General features: G+C 35.5%; 2 protein-coding genes across 2 annotated transcripts; one reads left to right on the forward strand and one right to left on the reverse strand.

Moving 5' to 3' along the window:
• Positions 1–3,453: 3,453 nt before the first annotated feature.
• Positions 3,454–8,839, reverse strand: LOC107568381 (phosphatidylinositol N-acetylglucosaminyltransferase subunit Q-like). The gene is made up of 8 exons (XM_016254342.1): positions 8,648–8,839; positions 8,260–8,386; positions 6,611–6,764; positions 5,966–6,077; positions 5,807–5,887; positions 4,625–4,739; positions 4,339–4,400; positions 3,454–4,112 (listed from the first exon to the last, which is right to left on the reverse strand). Exons 1-8 carry the CDS (start codon positions 8,837–8,839, stop codon positions 3,960–3,962), a joined length of 996 nt encoding a protein of 331 aa, XP_016109828.1. The 3' UTR covers positions 3,454–3,959.
• Positions 8,840–14,914: 6,075 nt separating this feature from the next.
• On the forward strand, positions 14,915–16,467 carry LOC107568609 (suppressor of cytokine signaling 1-like). Its single transcript, XM_016254578.1, has 2 exons — positions 14,915–15,051; positions 15,521–16,467. Exon 2 carries the CDS (start codon positions 15,595–15,597, stop codon positions 16,198–16,200), a length of 606 nt encoding a protein of 201 aa, XP_016110064.1. The 5' UTR covers positions 14,915–15,051; positions 15,521–15,594; the 3' UTR covers positions 16,201–16,467.
• Positions 16,468–20,881: the final 4,414 nt, after the last annotated feature.

The following is a 20,881-nucleotide window of genomic DNA, read 5'->3' on the forward strand; positions in this document are numbered from 1 at the left end:
TTTTTAGATTTTCAAAAAACTTAATTCTGTATGATTTATAAGATTTTGTACCCGTGGGGACCACAATTTAGGTCCCCACCGTGACACGAGTCCCCATGAGTCTGTGTGTAGTCAGGTTTAAGTCCCCACCAGGATATATAAACCTGTACACACACACACACACACACACACACACACACACACACGATTGTTTCTGTGAATTGTGGGGACTTTCCAGACTTCTATTACTTTTACACTGACCAAACGATATTTTATATCCTCTAACCCTACCCCTTATAGAAAACCTGTTTGCATTGTTTCACTTTCAGATAAACATCATTTACTATTTTTAATATTTTTTCCCTCGTGGGGACTGCCCAAAATGTCAAAAAGTTCAGGTTTTACTATCCTTGTGGGGATATTTGGTCCCCACAATGTGGCATAAACAAGTACACACACACACACACACACACACACACACACAGTCACAGGCTGTACAAACCCTGAGAGGTGCCTACCTAGACAATATAGTTTTGAACATCATAGTACTGTAGTTATTTTTGCTTACATCAATATCAATACACACAATAAAATCACAAACAGGGACAAAAACAAAAATAAATAAAACAAGGTGACACTAATGAAGCTAATAAAGCTAATCAAGTATTTAATATAAAACATAAGTAAAATATTTTTATTTAAACTATTTTGAAAAACTAATTAAAATATTTATATAAAAGTAATATAAACTAATATACTTAAATTATAATAAATAAATAAACACAGTATATAAGTATAATTAAAATATTGTGATATACACAATGAAAATATTGTGATATAAACAATGTTAATAATTTAATATAAAGAATAATTAAAATGTTTATATAAAAGTAATATAAACTAATAAACTTAAATTATAATGAATAAATAATATAAGTATAATTAAAACAATACATGATATACAGTAAATTAACAATAAATAAGTAAATAAACAATGTTAATAGTTTAATATAAAGTATAATTAAAATATTTTGACAAAATTAACATATAAGCTAAACAAATAAATAAATAAATACCCACAACCCTTCTAAGGACAAATTGTTCTGAGAAAATTATGTAATATTATCTAATAAAGTTCGGTAATACTTACATAAATAATACATAAAATAAATAAATAATATAAACATTTAACCAGGCATTAATGAGCATCAAGAAAAAGCTTTAGTTGTGTCTTGTATAAATGTTTCATGCCTTTGAATATGCCTTGCCTAGGTAGGCAGCATGCTAAGTTTTGAGACACAGCCGTTCAGTTCACACAGCACGACCCACCTGTTACTGGCGGTCTGAATTCACTTGTTCTCAGTGTGTATATAAAGACAGGTTATGTATATGTCCAACAATCTTTCTTTTATAAATATGTAACCGTTTAAGCTGAAGGACAGCTGGTACTAATTCTATTTATTTTTGTCTGTCTATTGTTAAACATTTTGTATTAGAAACACTCAGCATGTTGTTCCAAACCTGTATGACCTTCTTTCTTCCGTGGAACACGAAAGAAAAAAAAAGAAAATGCTAGGCTGAATGACAGCCTCAGTCACCCTTCACTTTCACTCTATGGAAAATGTTTATGCTGTGAAAGTGAATGGGGACTGAGGCTGTCAGTACCCAATATTCTGCATACATAAAGTGAGTAAATAATGATTTTTGGGTGAATTATCCCTTTAAATATATTTTAAAAAAATATTACAGGTTGCTGGTTTTGTGGCAGATGCAGGAGGGTTAATGTGTTGGGGACAAGCCAGAGGTCTCTGCACTTTCAGGGATCAAAAGAAGATAATCCCCCTCCCCCTGAATAGATTAAAATGCAAATTGCTGTATGAAGTCTTTGTGTCTGCCCATTGAGATTACAGCTACACGAGGGTCTCAAGGGAGACAAGGGGACATCTGGACCCTACTTCAAGTTCTATACCAGCCATTAAAAAACATAAATGCTCTCCCCCAACACATGCATAATAGCACTTGTTCTCCTAGGATGGGATATGAGACAGCTGTTTTGAGTAGAATTCTGTCAATTTTCGTTTTTACGGTCATACTGTATATAGAGAACTTCCAATAAATGACAATAAACTATATACACTGTAAAACACAGACATACTAATAATAAATTATGTATTATACAATAGTTATAATACAACAGGTTTTTATGTTTTTGGAAGAAGTCTCAGTAAACACGCTCAAGTACAGTAGAATATGTAAAATATTATTACAATTTTAAATTACTTTTTTTTTTTTTAATTTGATTCAAATTTAATTTATTCCTGTGATGGCAATGCTGAATTTTCAGCATCATTACTCCAGTCTTCAGTATCACATGATCCTTCAGAAATCATTCTGATATGATGATTTGCTGCTCAAGAAACATGTCATATTATTTCTTTTTTAAATGTTGAAAACAGTTGTGCTGCTTAATATTTATGTGGAAACAATGATGAATTTGTTTTCATGATTCTTTGATTAATTAAAAAAACAGCATTTACTTGAAATAGAAATATTTTGTAACACTATATACAGTAAGTCTTTACTTTTGTTTTCGACTACCCATCTTTGTGTCAGATATACACAAAGGTATTTTGCTCTTAAAAACATGAAGGTGAATCCCCAGCTCAGATGTTTTTCACGTGTTTTGTATTTTCATTGAATAGTCAGAAGCCCGTCATTGCTGTGTTGTGCTCTCAGTCCAGTCTGAGCACATTCTTCACAGGCTGTTCTCCCAAACAAAAGATGCAAGACTAGTTGTACACTAGCACGTTTCAGAAAATGGGTAAACTTTAAATAGTCCAAACATGAATCGTATAATCTAAGATGCACAATGATACTGCAATCTACAAAAAGGTATTAAATAAACTTTATTGGGGTACATTTAGTTTGAAAATCAACAGCACAAATGCATATGTTTTATCATGATCAACTGCATTGATAAAACTCTTGATTTTATTAAATAATTTACATTAATAATAGCTACAAAACAACAACTTGGCAACACTGACATAAGTGGTTCATGGTCAAATAATTTACACTAATCTGTATTAAATTCAACATTCAGAGTCAGTACACATTAGTCAGATAGATTAGAATCATAAATGTGAACCTGGAGCACAAAAGCAGTCTTAAGTCGCTGGGGTATATTTGTAACAATAGCCAAAAATACATTGTATCGGTCAAAATATTCGATTTTCCTTTTATGCCAAAAATCATTAGGATATTAAGTAAAGATCATGTTCCATGAAGATATTTTGTAAATTTCCTACTCTAAATATATCAAAACTTAATTTCTGATTAGTAATATGCATGGCTAAGAAATTCATTTGGACAACTTTAAAGGCGATTTTCTCAAATTTTTTTTTTTTGCTCCCTCAGATTCCAGATATTCAAATAGTTATATCTCAAATATTGTCCTATCCTAACAAGCTTATTTATTCAGCTTTCAGATGATGTATAAATCTCAATTTCGAAAAATTGACACTTAAGACTTTTTTGGTCCAAGGTCACAAATGTCTAACATTTTATAGCTCACTGTTACCAGTCATTTCCTTTCTATCTGCCCATCGTGAGAGACAGCAAAAAAACTGAGGAGATGTCAACAGTGTCACTTCCAGTTCAAATGATCTTCATTAAATTATGGTTGTGAATGAGCAACAAGTTGTAAATATCAAAGTTATAATATAAGTAATACTCTTTTTTTTAAATGGTACATCTTCAGTTATAAAAAGTAGAAGTTTTAAAATAAATACAATCAAATTTCAATCAAAGCTTCTGATCAATGTTTGGAAAAGGAAAGATCATGATTTAAATCTACAATGAAGGAATATCTACTTCTGTTAAAAACCTAAGTAAGACTATTTTGAGCGTCACTGGATTCTGACCAATAGAGCAACTTTCTCCCAGTGTGTTCTCTAAGTGTCTGGCTGCAGGTCCCAGAGTTAGTCGGTCTTGGCAGTCTTCTGCTTCCAGGGGTAAATGAGTTCTCCTACAAACAGCTTCTTGCACAATGCGGCCCAGGAATCCTTAGGGGAACAGCTATAAGTGGGCATCCGGTAACACTGCAGTACAGAGCTACATTTCAGTGGGTTGATCTGAAGGTGGAGAAAAGAAAAGACATTTTTCATTCATGTTTGCTCATCTGGTACAGAGACAAGTAAAGGATGTCCAGTGTTTGCACTGCACAGTGAGACAAACAAAGCTATTCAATTACCCTAATATCCATCTCACAAAATCAACAGGTCAAACCCAAACCACAAATGAATCCCAAGCATAAATAAACTATGGGACGACAAGCTGTTTTAGCAACAATCAACCTACCTCCATCATCAGGTGAAGAGGAGTTCCTGGCTCCTGACAAAGCACATTGAATTTAACGCCCTCTGGAATACAAAGAGATTCATAAAGTACTTATCAGTCATATAAACACATAATTAAGCAAGCGGTTTTCACAGAAGGTCAGTATATGACTGTAGTACATGGCCTAGAAGTACATTCATAGTTTCATCTCTATCATCAAGTGTTACGCAAGAAGAGAAAGTTACAAAATGTATGACTTTTTTTTATTTTTTTATTGATTTCTTCAATGTGATACAGTATGGCTCACCTGCCAGTCTGTATGGTCTGCAGATACGTAGGACGATGGCAAACAGGGGGAAGGAGTTGATGAAGTCCACACTAAGATGAATCACTCCCTGAAACAGCACCACCACCAGCCGCAGCTAGAAACACAGAAACAAGATACTTATGTTATCAGTATATAAATTCTATATTTATGATTTTTATGAATCTTTAAAAAAAAAACTGAATTATGATTTCCACAATAGTATTAAGCAGCACAACTCTTTTCAACATTGATAATAAGAAATGTTTCTTGCAAATCAACATATTAGAACGATTTCTAAAGGATCATGTGACACTGTAATGACTGCTGAAAATTCAGCTTTGCCATCACATGAATATATTACATGTTAAAATATATTACATTAGAAAACAGTTATTTTAAATTGTAATAATATTTTGCAATATTCCCGTTTTTATTGCATTTTTGATCCAATAAATGCAGTGATGGTAAGTATAAAAGACTTTGATATACTTAACTATTAAAAAAATAAAAAAAAAATAAAAAAATCACAGACCCTAAACCTTTGAACAGTACTATATAGGCCATTGCAAGCAATAAAAACATCAAGAGCTAAAATGTGATAATTACCATATAATGATTTAATAATTTTCATAATGACCAAATTCATAATGCCCCCCCCAAAATAAAATAATCATAATATGTGACCCTGGAGCACAAAACCAGTCATAAGTAGCACAGATATATTTGTATAATAGCCAACAATACATTGTATGGGTCAAAAATATCGATTTTTCTTTAATGCCAAAAATCATTAGGATATTAAGTAAAGATCATGTTCCATGAAGATATTTTGTAAATTTCCTACCGTAAATATATCAAAACTTAATTTTTGATTAGTAATGTTCATTGCTTTGGACAACTTTAAAGGCGATTTTCTAAATATTTAGATTTTTTTGGACCCTCTGACTCCAGATTTTCAAATAGTTGTATCTCGGCCAAATATCGTCCTATCCTAACAAACCATACACCAATGGAAAGCTTATTCATTCAGCTTCCAGCTTTCATTTACTCAGCTTTCCAATTTTAAATTGACCCTTGTGACTGGTTTTGTGGTCCAGGGTCACATATAGAGACGAAGACATTTCTGGACTGATGTAACATTTAAAAAAATGTGAGACGCAAAAAGTGTGAAAATAGACTCACCAGGGTAAAGACGAGGTAATACAGGGCAGTGGTGGGAAGCAGGAACAGCAGAATCGTAAAGAGCAAAGTGCCAATGAACAACTGTAAAGTAAACGGAGCAGTGTCAGATGTGTTCTGTGGGGATGTGCTAAATAGCTGGCAGTTGTGCAGGAAATGTACCTGGTCCAGGTCGTATGAGCACGAGTCAACCCTCTGCCTCAATACATTCCATTTCTTTCCCCTGAAGAGCCGCCACAGGGAGGAGAGACCATAGATCTTCAGACAGTAGAGTCTGACAGCAGAGATAGGAAAGTACACTTCACAAACAAAGAAACTGTACTGCAGTTCTCAGAAAAGCCCTGGAATTGTGTGTCAAGGTTAATATGTAAATAAAAGATGCAAGACTGTAAATATAAATAACAAGTAACTGCCCAGAAAGATCTGAGATAGAACCTTAAAGAGATAGTACACCTAAAATTCTGTCATGGTTAATGTTATCTCATGTCTTTCCCAACCTGTGTAACATTCTTTCAAGAATGGAACATAAAATTCACTTTTATTTCATACAATGAAAGGGAATGATGACCTTGGTGGTCCATGGTTCCTTTCCACTTGTATAATATGTTAAACAGCAGCCTGGACATTGGACATTTTGTGAAAACAGAAAGTCATACAGGTTTGGAATGACAAAGTAAAGTGAATGAGTACAGAATATTTATTTCTGGGTGAACTATCCCTTTAAGAGGCGCAAATATAAAGGTTGACACTGCCCTCTACTGGAAGTGCACAAACATGACAGTAAGTTACAACAAAACCAAACCTCACCTTGCCCCATACACATAAAAACAGTAGATGTGGAAAGTGAGGAGGGCCACAATGTCGGACAATATGGAAAGCGCAAAGGTCAATCCCAAGCAGGCTGAGAGTCCAACATACCACAGGATCCTCTCAATGAAAGGAGACATCAGGTGGATGTAACCTGCGGACGCAATCACAAAACACAGATGTGATTCATTCACTAAGCATTAAGCACATCTTACCAGCAAACATACACTCATTCACATCCTTCTCTTCACTCTCTGAGGCAGAAGTCTCCAAACTCATCCTTTCTAATCATCCTACTACTGGTCCGCTTGATCCTATTCCATCTCATCTCCTTCAAGCCATTTCTCCTGCAGTTGTACCTGCACTCACTCACATCATTACCACATCTCTTCACACTGGTGTTTTTGCCTCAACATTTAGACAGGCTTGTATAATACCACTACTTAAAAAACTCACCCTTAACCCATCTCTTTTAGAGAACTACAGACCAGTTTTCCTTCTACCTTTCATTGCAAAAACACTTGAACGAGCTGTGTTCAACCAAGTCTCTGCCTTTCTCACACAGAACAACCTCCTGGACAGCAACCAGTATGGTTTCAGAAGTGGATATTCAACCGACACTGCCTTGCTCTCAGTTGTTGAAGCCCTAAGACTGGCAAGAGCGCATTCCAAATCTTCAATACTTATCTAGGTCTACATGACATCACTAGGCTCTGCCATTCAGAAGCATGGCTTTTCATATCACTGCTATGCTGATGACATTCAACTCTACCTCTCATTCCATCCTGATGATCCGACGACAGCTGCTCGCATCTCAGCTTGTCTAACAGACATTTCTTGCTGGATGAAGGACTATCACCTTCAACTCAACCTTGCCAAGACAGAACTGCTTGTGGCTCCATCAAACCCATCATTTCATCACAATTTCACCATCCAGTTAGGCACATAAACCATAACTCGTTCAAAAACAGCCAGAAACCTTGGAGTTATGATTGATCAGCTGACTTTCTCAGACCACATTGTTAAAACTGCCCGGTCCTGCAGATTTGCTTTATTCAACATCAAGAAGATCAGGCCCTGTCTTTCGGAACACACTTTCACAGACTTTTGAATTAAATGTTCCCTCCTGGTGGAATGACCTGCCCAACTCAGTCAGAGCAGCGGAGTACTTAGCCATCTTCAAGAATCGGCTAAAAACACATCTCTTCCATCTTTATTTGACCTCTAACTCTAGCACTCTACTAATTCTATTCTTAAAAAACATGCCTCTTTTAGACTTGCACTCTATTCATTTACGAACTGCTTGTTTTCTTAAAAAAAAAACACGAACACTAGCTTTTTTTGTATTCTATCTATTTCTTTTCATTATACAGTTCACAAAAGAAAAAAGGCCTCTAACACTAGCTTGCTCTATTCTTTTTCTAGTCTATCTGTTTTCTTTTTATTTATTATATAATAAAAAAAACTTGCTACGTGTACTACGTTAAGCTAACTGAGACTTGTTATAGCACTTGCGTATCATTGCTCTTTTGTTGTTTTTGATTGCTTCCAATGTCCTCATTTGTAAGTCGCTTTGGATAAAAGCGTCTGCTAAATGACTAAATGTAAATGTAACACTATGAGAATGCTTGAACTGAAGATCTACTTACTGATCCACAGATGAATGTGGTAGAGAAAGAATCTCCCCAGCACCTGGTCGAGAGCTCTGTTCATCTTCAGTCCAGCAGGAGCTCCCATCAGCCATTCTAACAGCTCCTGCAGCTCTTTAGCCACATGCTGTGAGATAACCCAAGATTTTCAGAAAGACATCTGTCTACACATTTATATATACACACTGCCCTTTAAATCTTTGGGGTTATAAATATTTTTTATTTTGAAAGAAATTTATATTTTTATTCAGCAAGTAAAATTATCACAATTGACAGCAAATAAATGCAGATATTTCATCAAATAAATGCAGCTTTGTCAAGCATACTAAAAAAATATTACTGATTCCAAACTTTTCCACAAATGTGATGTAATATGTGCCATACTTACATCAGCCACAGGTACCAAAGTATCTGCTAATTTGCTGATACGATTCTCCCTATAAAGCCATGAGATAAGCAGCAAACCAAGGGCTATGTCCACAAGAAAAGACACAAAAATGTTTGCTTTTCTGCAGAGGATCAAAAAAAGAAGGGTGTGAGAATATGATTTATTAAATAACACAGGAGCAACGTGATACATGGACCAATGACACAATGCTCAGTTTTTTTTTAAATAATAAGTAACATATCTAATAAGGACAGTCTTTAAAAAATGAATATCAGATTTTTTAAAAACCCTTTTTATGACAAGGCAAGGTTAGTGTAATGATATTTAGCAATTAATAAATCATGATAATAGTTCAAATATATATATATATATATATATATATATATATATATAGATATAGACCGAGAGAGAAAGATGTAAAAACTCTTATTGTATACATTCAAAAGTATTTTTGTATTTAAAAGTATTTAAAAACATGTTTTTCCTTAATGTTACACTACAAATGTCATAAAATTACAACTTTTCTCAAAATGAGTGAAACATTTTTCAAGAACGTTCGTATTGTTGATAGTCCGTCACTGAAACTCCGTCGGGTGAACTCATGGGACATTTTCAGTTCCGACCCAAATAATAATCAAGTTGCGTTTGATTGATTTAACTTTATTTCACAACATCAGGTTTAACCCAGAAGTAAATAGAATATATTCATACATTATATGAAGAGATACTTATTGCTTAGAGCAATATTGCTCAATGCTCATATGACCAATTTTGTAGCAAAGGCGATTAAATCATTCATAACAATCATAGCATTTTATTGTGGTCTTTTTCTTTCTACAAACCATTGTAATTTTGTGTTGATCTCGTACTTAAACACAATTTTTCCTTTGCATGCTATCGTCTTTGGTAGCCTACACTCAAAAGGTTTCACTCAAAACAAGTCAGCTGGAAGGAAACAGCTTCCAGAAGAGATCAGATGTACTACAACAGACTTCACATATAAATACAGACTAAAAGTAACACATCTGCTTACTGAACGAGCGCAGAGTCCTTCTGATTGCTCTGTATCATCTTATGTAGCTATTCTTATCTCTTTTTTAAGAGTCTTTTCTTATACATCTGTAATGATTACTTAAAAATGTTCATTTAAAGCACTTATTACCATTATGAAATGTGCTAAATAAACTTGCCTTGTTTAAAAGTCAGAAGAGTCACATGAACTGCCGATCGGTGAATGTGCCTGAATGGGACTTAACCTAAATGAAACGTTGGCTATCTTAACATTCAAGACAAAAGGGTCCTCTAAACAACCAGCCTTTCTTTCCTGATAACAGCTTCACACACGATAAGACTTGGATTTCAAGAGGGAACTGAAGCAAATATGAACAAGAGCCATGTATGAACGTTTATGTAAGTCACTCTGCAAATGTAAATAGTCTTTTTTATTTTTTCACATTTTTTTCAAAGTTGTGCAGAACTTTTTAAACTTCATATAATACCATCTGCACTAAAATGTTTAATGATCCTTGACAACTGAGAAAAGTAAAAAATAAATAAAATAAAGCCCAAATCCGTCTACACTGGTCACTAGACATTATTAGCAACATTATTTGCCTTTTCTCAATCTCAAATTATGTGTTAACCAGTGTTGGGCAGTTACTAGTTTCAACTAATAATATTACTTTTTACTGTAGTGTAACTAATTACTAATAAGATTTTTGTACCATCCATAACACAGCTCGTTAGTTATTTTGATGCCTCAACCCCTGCTGATTTGAAACCCAACAATACAATAATTCCTCAATTTATTTCCATAATTCACATGAAGTCAGCAGTGCATCAAGCAAGCTTGAAATATGGAAAAGCTTACATTTATTGGATGGAAATATTGCCATTACATTGATTTTGTCAGGAGAAAAGATGATCTGAACACAGATGTGTAGTTGTGGCATTACTTTGGCATTGCATGGCTTGCCCACCCACATTCCTTTGATCCCGATATTAATTATATTACTATGATTACAAATCTTACAAATGTATGCCATTTCTTTTGATAAATTACATCATGAAATACAAATCATATTAGGGTAAAGAGAAATTATAAAAGAGTGTTTGTAATAACTTTTGACTGCGATCCAATGTGGATTCTGGTCAAATGATGAGGCAGAAATATATTGTTATAACATTTTAGAAGAATTTTGTGTGGAAGATACACAATTACAACTTACGTGGGGGCATGAAGGAAAAGTAATGTAAACACTCTTAAAAATAAAGGTGCTTCAAAAGGTTCTTCACAGCGATGCCATAGAAGAACCATTTTTGGTTCCACAAAGAACCATTCAGTCAAAGGTTCTTTAAAGAACCATCTCTTTCTTACCTTTTTATAATCTGAAGAAAGGCTACACTCTTAAACAGAAAGGTTCTTCAGATGTTAAAGGTTCTTTATGGAACCATTTAGACAAAAAGGTTCTTCTATGGCATCATGAAGCACCTTTATTTTTAAGAGTGTATAGTGTTACTAATTAGTGTTGCCAGAAAGTAATAAATAAAGTAATCATTTTACTTTTAAAAGGAGTAACTAGTAATGAGCAATATATTACATTTTTGGAGTAACACTCTTGATAGAGGTAGGCTAGTTTCCAGAAGATGGCGCTAGAGTTGCATTAACAATGATGAAGTCATGAAAATGCATGAAATATTCACCTTCAATATTCAGGATGTTGAAATGGAACTTCAATAGGAATAACAGGAATAACAGGAGGAGTTTGCTAAACTGCAATAAAAGGAAATTCAATACAGACATACAAAAGCTTTAAGACAAAACATAAACGGCTACTCTCATGATTAATAACTATTTGCTTATCAAGGTACAAACTTCCGTGGAGGAGAAAAAGAATTACAGGAAGATTTAGTAAAATTACGTTTAGTTCAGTACACTTCAATAGAGTTAACCGTAGCCAGCAGCTTTTTGATGGGATAGTCGACATAAATAAATAAATAATTTAATCTGCAGAACATAAGAGAATATATTAAATATTGACTGCCATTGTATGGACAAATAAATATTCAAAGGGAACCGAAACTGTTTAATTGTGCCATACTGTACCACTGTGTGTATTCCGTCTTGTTCAAATATAGAATACAATTTGTTTTCAAAATTTGATTAAAGCACTTCCACAATGTTCCATAAAAAATACATTTATATTATTTCAGTTAAGCGTAACCCGGTAGCACCCGTCCAAAAAACTGGCTCCTGATTATGTAACAGTACACCTGTGCCCAATATACACGCCTCTTCAGTGAACAGCACTTACAGAAAAGACACTGTTTTCATGTAAAGATCTGTCTTAGGCCTAAAGCTGGTACCAGTCACGTGATACTTCTGAATGCAAGGGACTTTTTTTGTCTAGTTTTCATGAATTCTCTAAAACTTCATAATGATTCATTCCCATTACACGGAACATCATCATCATCATAATCATCATTATTGGGATTTTTGTTGTTGTTGTTATTTATAAGGTTTGTTATTATTATTTATTTAAAAAAGCACTGAAGATTTAGAAGTAGCTGAAACTTTTGTTTATTAAAGGTTATTTGTAAGTCGCTATGTAAACTGTGCGCAAAAAAAAAATCAAACTGCAAAAAATATATTGATGCAGAGCATAATATTGAAATGGGGTCACGGTAACATATGGTTTCATACAAAAACGCAGGGGAAGAAGCGTTTCTAAACATTGGCTACTATTCAAGGGAACCACACGAGGCTTTGTTTATGTGGTTTGGAATTCAGTGATGTGGCTTCTGGATCACGTGACTTAAAAAAAAAAGTTAAAAATGAAAGTGACCAGAGTTTATTTTCTTTATCTGATGTCTAAATTACGACAGCATTGCTTTTGTGATAACGTAGCCAGCTTTCCGAGACGGAAGGACAGGTCAAATTCTAAGGAGGCAAGGATGAGGTTCAGCTCGTCTTAACGGATAGTTTCTACATGTTTTAGAATTAGGTGATTGTAATTTTGGATTCACTATTTCCAGAGGCGGACAGTAGTGAAGTATTTTTACTTTACTCAAGTAAATGTAAAAAGTATCTGTAGTTTATCAGAGTGTTTTTCTCTGGAAAACTTTACTTCACTACAAAGCATAATGTCATACTTTTTACTGCACTTCATTTCATAAATAAAAGTTGTGTGTTTTACCTTTAATACTTAAGAGCATTAAAAATGTAGTACTTTCTTGAACTCAAGTAAATCTTTGAATTACTTTTACTTGAGTAAAAGTAAGAAAGTAATAGATTTCTAATGCAATTAAAATGATATTTAATATGAAACGGAGTGCAGTAAAACGTACAATACTATGCTTTGGAATGGTGTGAAGTAAAGTATTCTAAAGAAAAGCACTCTGATAAAGTACAGACACCTAAAAAGTACTTTTACAGCAGAGTAAAAATACTTCACTACTGTCCGCCTCTGAATATTTCAAGAATAGGCCTATTCCCTATATTCCATAAATAGCATAAGGTGACTGAACAATTGCAGTTTAGGATAAACAGCACCATCTATAGCAAATTATAGCTACTATGGGAGGTCACTTGCTTTCACTTTCGTTTTCCCGTAAAGCACTGGAGTAGGCTATACAGCAAAGATCAAATAGACATGTGTTTGAATAGCAAACAATGCATTTCAACCGTAAAGGAACAAGGTAAGGATCATTTTCATGTACGTAATTATGCAAACGGATAGTAATGATGCAAGCATTTGATAGATTTCTCCTGTACTGTGACTTTGCTGTATAAGAGAGAGGTGGCTGATTGAGTCAGATTTGATAAATCTGCAGCATATGGCTGTGTGAATGAAACTGATATGCAAAAATATGCAATTGATTTCTGGTGGCTGCATCCACAACACAGTCCGCATTTGGAATTCTGCATTTGTGTGTATGATGAAATGAATACAAAAATATAGACCTGTCATCACACACTGTAAATATCCGCAGAGAAATCTAGAGAAAGGCATGATGATGATGATGATGATGATGGCATTGTACCAAAATGTCATCGAATAAAAATGTTCAAACAGTTCCTCTGATAAAATCTGATAAAGAAGATTGTTTCAGGGAAAAGCTCTGATCATTGACACATGCCTGTTTGTTTAGATTCTCTTCCTTATGTGTGGAAGTGCAAGCACGTTATTCTCCGCTAGTGGTCCTCCAACTGTAAATATGTGCCTTTCTGAGAAATACAAGAGAAACGAAAGTATAACCAGTAGCCTAATTGAAAGGCAAACATCTCATTGTAAAGAAAATACACCCTCTAATTTGCATGACTGGGTTTTCAGTTTCACAATGATATCATTTAAACGAATCACAGAGTCAGATGAGTTCATTTCACTCAAAAGGTATTTTGTTGTAGGCTGATATCATTCTTCTTGTTAAATGGGCTTTCAGGATATGGCTTATTCGCATGTAAATCTCATTGACTGGGCCATGAAGACTGATAGCTCAGGCAGACAATACATTTTTGACTCCCCTGAAATTGCATGCAAAACTTTTTAACTTATTCTGGAGACTGCACTTTTTAAAATAATAACTTTGGCACAAATGCTATGATGTTTAATAAGCAGAACTTTTTGTGCAGGGCATGTCTGAGTGTTTATATGCATGTGATGCATGCTATCATGCAAACTAAAATCTATCACGGTTTGTAAGAAATGAAACTCATGGATATATGTTTGCATGGTCCGCAGATGTGGATTTACTGGCTGAAAGTGAGTTTCATTTACGGCTAATGCTTTACATGTGGATCAAACTGTGTTAAAACGGACAGATGCTTTAACACAGTGTTACATTAACAGGACAAATGCAGACATGCATACTAAGTGTGTGTGTGTGTGTGTGTGTGTAGGCCTACTAATACTGAATATGATACCAATACTGAATCAGACTAGAAACGCACAATGACATTAGGAAATTCATGTGGCCCTTAACCTTAGTTGATCATTGTTCATTCAGATCATTTTCTTGGTATTCTAAGGTAAAAAAAAAAAAAAAAAAAAGGAACTTTATTTGGAAATGCATAAAAGTTTAAAAGAGAAGTGAAAGAAGACGCTTTACTATGATCTTGTTGGTGTACGAGTGGCTAATCCTGAATTGATTTCGGAGAAAGCCTGAAAGTGAAAGGATTCCGTGAAATGGGCGGAGCTGTTCGCATATGTATCACTATATGTAGTGCTTTCAAAGCGCTGTCAGTTCATTCTGACATTAGAACGCGCTGAGGAAATCTCTATCGAGATATAACCGTGGAATAAATCAATGGGAGTTCCAAAACACCTGATTTTGGAAACGGCGACGAGAGCTTGTCAAAGGCAAAGCTGTACTAGCTACTCTTGGAGTTCACATTCGCTAAAACGGTAAGATTATACTTTTACGCGCAACTAAACTCGAGGCTACTGTTAAACGAGTTTAACGGACTGTTTTCGATTGAAATGTTCGAATTGAAGAGCGTTTTGTTTTGTTTATTTACGTTATAGGCTAATGCAACGCTTATAACAACACGTATCAAGTCAACTTTAGAATTTTAAAATAGTTTGTATACTGTAGCAATGTTAAAATCAAAAGACTTTTGAAATAAACTTCTATTACGCGTTCTTTTTAAATAGAAGTTTTAGTTTTATCAAATAAACTTAAACACCTAATGCCCTGATAATGAAGTGAACAGGATTAGTCCATTTTTCAGATAAATTCAGATGAGTGAATCCCGATTGTGTCACTATCTATGTTGCCATGAAACAAGCCAGTTTACTGCAGCCCATCAGTACACCATGTGATTGTCTTGGAAAGGCCACTGATTAACTGTGTTCTTCACTTGCTCTTCAACAGACAGATGAGTCTCATCTAGATGACCTTACTGTGGTACGGCATGGAAGACCACACCGGTTGGTCTTTCCTGTAGGATGGTGGCGCACAGTTCAGTGGAAGGGAATCAAGGCACAGAAGAACCCCAAGCGAGGACAGAAGCCTCCCCAGAGGTCTCCCAATCCCAAAGGCCCAGGCCAAGCCAACTGGCAGCGGTTATCCAGACACATTTCAGGCCCTTCAACTATGCTAGGGACTTCAAGACCATCGCGAAGACCACCTCAATGCTAGAGGAGAGTGGCTTCTATTGGGGTCCCATGACTGTGGAGGAAGCGCATCAGAAGCTGAAGAAGGAGCCAGTGGGAACTTTCCTGATCCGGGACAGTCGTCAGAGTGACGTCTTCTTTACACTGAGTTACACAGCACAAAACGGTCCCGTCAGCGTCCGGATTACCTTCAAGAATTCCAAATTCAGTCTGACTGGCAGCAAGCAATCTTTTGACTGTCTTTTCAAACTGCTGGAGCACTACATCAGTTCCCCGAAGAAGGGTCTCGTCAGGCCCTACAGGAAAGAAGCAGTGCAGTCCCTGCAGCAGCTGTGCCGCAGACGGATTATCGAAACATGCGGCGGAAAAGACATCGACCGCATCCCTGTGCACCCGATTCTCAAAGACTTCCTCCATGCCTTCCCTCATCCGCTATGAAGACGAGACTCATTGCATTAAAGCGCTGCTGGAATATTCTGGAGATACTTGATGGACTCCTCGTGGTCCTGCTCCGTTTTAGGATGCAGGAATCACACTGTAGCACATTTTGGAATATCAGTCTTGAACACTGCACAATGAAAGTTTACATTGTTTGTGAATGTTTACACTATACGGGAATATTGTGTTCCTTCGATTATATTTCTGCTATGCAGAAAGATTTATTTCAAGATAATACTTTTTATAAAAATAATAAATATATTTGTAAACAACTTAAAACATCTCAATTTTTACTTTATTTGTTGGGGGATTCATGCACTCGGAGACCTGAATGGAAATGCTTGATTACTGTTTTTTGTTATTAGATTCAGAAAAAAGCAGATCTACTTTAGTCATCAAATGGAGTTGTTTTTAACGATCACATTTCAATGAAAGGCTTAGTGAACACAAATGAATGGCTACAAAAAATACTAGTTATATTTAAATAAAACGTTTTTAAATTATATTCAAATAAAGGTTTGCATATCTAAACAACAATAATCAAATTAAACTATGTAGGCAAGAACTTTTATTTCAATATTGCTATTCGTTTTTATCTAAACAACATACACTCTGACAGGCCATGTTTAAGCTATGGTGTATTTTACTAGATTACGGGCTTTGTGTACCTGGATTCCTGAAATAACATACAGTCAGACAGGGACTTATAGGAAGTCCAGGCCAGACGCTCTGCACTGAACCAGGCTGATTAATCTAGGTAGTAGCGTGGTTGAGGGGCGGAGCTGTGGTGACCGTAAACTGCTCATGGCTCAGACAGACATTTACAAGAAATGAAGTGGGTTGTGAGGACTGATGGAGTGTGATGGGGAGGAGCCTGTGATCTCCAGAGACGCTCGTACATGTCGGTATCAATAAAACTCTGCGACACATCTGACAGGCTTACGCAGAAAAGTGACTAAGAACAAAACAATACTCGGCATCAGGGGTTCACGTAAACTTTAGATCACTGCTTGGAATTCCATTCGAGGCTGAAGGAAGTGATCTGCACTGTTCAGTCATCAGATAAGACTATGACGAGATGTTGAAACACTCAGATTGTGTTTTATTCTGTGTCAGACCCCGTTTTGAATGATCCTCTCGATAGAACAATGGGAATGAGCTGTTCTCTGGCTACATGTAGAGATTCGAATCAATCATTAGCCAAACAGTGGATATAAACATGTCAAAGGTCAAAAGGAAGAGCTTTGTTACAAGTAAGCTTATCTTTGCGGGGGGAAAAAAACCTTCCTGATTCTAATGAATTCATGTTATAATAATGTGGAAGTGAGGGGGAAATCATTCGATGCGCCCGGCTGGCTTATTTATCAAGGGATTTCCCTTCTCCACTCTCAGCGCAGATTATCGATTAACTTTGTACATTTAATTCACATGTGAATCTGACACAAATAGGAAACTATTTACTCAGAAAATTGAACGGAGGAGCCTCGTTTGATCAGGTTAGATAGGTCGCTGAGGTTGACTGCGTGAACTGGTCGATGTGGTAGAGGGTTATTAGTCTATCTTCCCTCGCTCGCCTCTAGTGATTAATACACATGAAAGCGCAGTCACTTCCAGGAAAAGAGACAGTTGTGTTTCCCTGAAGAGCCCCTAATCTCCACTGCATCTGGCCTCAATTTACACAAACATACATGTGTACACACTCCTGAGCCGTATATTTCCTTTTGGAAGCACAACGCTCCCCTCCAAAATGACAGATATACACACACAAGCCCGTGTGGGTAATCTGTTCATAGAAACGGCCCTGGTTTTTGCTTTGAGTGCTCAAACTCAACCCATCCATGCAGAAAAGCTGAACCGAGCTGAGCTGACTTTCAAAGACTAAAATGAAATAAATGAAAATAAAAAGTAAATAGTAGGCTAATACGTTTTAAAAAGAGTTTACATTTGTGGATAATAAAAAAAAAAGAAGCAATAATAGAGTTCATATTTGCAGCAAATAAGTCTTTTGGTAATAATAAAAAAGGTATATATATGTGGCATTTTGTTTTGTAAATAAAATAAAAAAGCTCAAATAAAATGGGGGGAAAAACAATAAAACAAACAAATAATTTGTGACAAATGCATTTTTGAGAAAATACAAATTAGATTTCATTTAGAAAACAGATTTCTAAATGAAAAGGCAAGTAGCTAACTCATTGACTAACTAGACGTTGGTCTGGAAACTCATTAGCCGTGATCAAACTGTAATTTAAAAAAAAAAAATCTATTTATAGTTATGATGCTGAAGCCCCCTGGGAGTGGTTTTTGTAAATTGACAATGTTTCAGACCACAAAGCTATATTCCAGGAAGGCAAGTGATAGGGCTACCCACATAATGGTTACTATGACAACACTCATCTCTTGCCATCCCACATCAAGGTAAAAGGTCCCCATGGCCTCCACTGAGAATATGTGGGCAGGTCTTCCAATTCACTGATTCACAAAGATAAACGTGTTTCACGCTAACAGAACACAAAGACCACCATTCTGTCATCTCCTCAGCCCCTTTTCCATACATAAACAGGTGGGTTTTAGATGGTTTGAGTATTAGTAAAAAAATATTTAGTGATTTCACACATAAGGTCCCTATGAGGGGTTTGCGGCCCCCTAGGGGCTCTATAGAGGTACTGCAGGGGGTCCAATAACACCTTTTTGACCTGATATTGGTGAAAAAAGGTGAATTAAAAACAAAATTAAGGCAACTTCAACCAAATTTAAACGTTTCATTATTTCATGCAACATTCAATTTTAGTAGTTAAAATTAAAATATTCAAGTATACAGCTCATCAACAAAGATCATTTTAAAGGCTTCGCAACATAGCGCCTGCAACAATCTCACCATCTCATCTATTTACAGTGAAATACAGGGTGCTGTATTGTGGCAAGTCATATGGCTCTTCTCAGGTAAATGCCGTATAATGCAAACCACAAGCTAGTGAGTGTGTTCTTCAGAAATAACACCCTTGTGATGCATCTTACAGCAGAAGGCATGAGACACTATCAGCATGGGCTCCTGGAACGAGACCTCTAGAGAATACGCCAATGCGTGCATCCATTTATAGTCGCTCTTAAAAAGCTTCGTATCAACCCGTTTCTCAGACCAGAGGAACCACACTGAAGATAAAGGTCGGGTTTGTTCATTTAACAGATGCTTTTATCCAAACCAACATACTTGAGACTGACGTCACAGCCTAATTTTTCACAGAAATACTTACTGATAGTGAATTGAAAGAAAAGAGAGAGAGAGAAATAATTGAATATATAAGTAGAAATTAAATAAAGAATTCATCTAAGAAAGGGAGGAAGAAAAACTAAATAAAAACACGGTTGGTGTGGGGGCACCAAGGTGGTATGAGACTGTTGTATGAGTATGGTGCACCAGAGAGAATCCTTTCACCCTTAACGGGGAGGGTTGATTTACTACCCGGTCTCCTTCGAAACCTTTCCCAAGCCCTGAGGGGGGAATCACTTTATTTAGGAGTGAATCCGGTTGCACGTGCACTCAATCCACTTTGACATGTTCAGTCATTCAAAAACGGCCCTATTGATGTGGTCGAATTTTGTAACCCCCCCCCCACATGTGCGCACAAAAAAAAAAAAAAAAATATTAATAATAATAAAATAAAAGAAGAAGAAATAATAATAATAAATAAATAAATAAATAAATGGGAATGGGAAAGAATAAATAAGAAACTGAATGAATGAAAGGGGAGGCATAGGAAAAGAACAAACATATGAAATGCATATATACAGGTGCATCTCAATAAATTAGAATGTCGTGGAAAAGTTCATTTATTTCAGTAATTCAACTCAAATTGTGAAACTCGTGTATTAAATAAATTCAATGCACACATACTGAAGTAGTTTAAGTCTTTGGTTCTTTTAATTGTGATGATTTTGGCTCACATTTAACAAAAACCCACCAATTCACTATCTCAACAAATTAGAATACTTCATAAGACCAATAAAAAAAACATTTTTTAGTGAATTGTTGACCTTCTGGAAAGTATGTTCATTTACTGTACATGTACTCAATACTTGGTAGGGGCTCCTTTTGCTTTAATTACTGGCTCAATTCGGCGTGGCATGGAGGTGATCAGTTTGTGGTACTGCTGAGGTGGTATGGAAGCCCAGGTTTCTTTGACAGTGGCCTTCAGCTCATCTGCTGAATTTATTTAATACACGAGTTTCACAATTTGAGTTGAATTACTGAAATAAATGAACTTTTCCACAACATTCTAATTTACTGAGATGCACCTGTACATATTAACAGTGTTTTTTCCCCGTAAAAAGTAACTAATTACGGTACTTAGTTACGTTTTATTGAAAGTAATGCGTTACGTTACTTTTGCGTTACTTTGTAAATCTGGGCTGGGCTTGCTTTTAATATAAAAAGCTCTATTTTTGGCTAATGTTAAAGCCCTTTCACACCAAAAGCCTCAGGCTGAAGGAAATGTAAATTCCCGTCTGTACAGTAGAACACAGAAGAAGAAAGTTCAACACTCTTCAGCAATAGGATATTTGTATTATTTAACATATTTAATTATTGCAGCTTTGAGTCATATTCTGAGTTGCTTTTAACCGTTTTTATTAATTTTGAGGAAAACTAAATCGGATTTTTTCGTGCGAGTGAGATGAATTA

Source organism: Sinocyclocheilus grahami, unplaced genomic scaffold, assembly GCF_001515645.1.
Source record: "Sinocyclocheilus grahami isolate Dianchi unplaced genomic scaffold, SAMN03320097.WGS_v1.1 scaffold27.1, whole genome shotgun sequence".
NCBI lineage: Eukaryota > Metazoa > Chordata > Actinopteri > Cypriniformes > Cyprinidae > Sinocyclocheilus > Sinocyclocheilus grahami.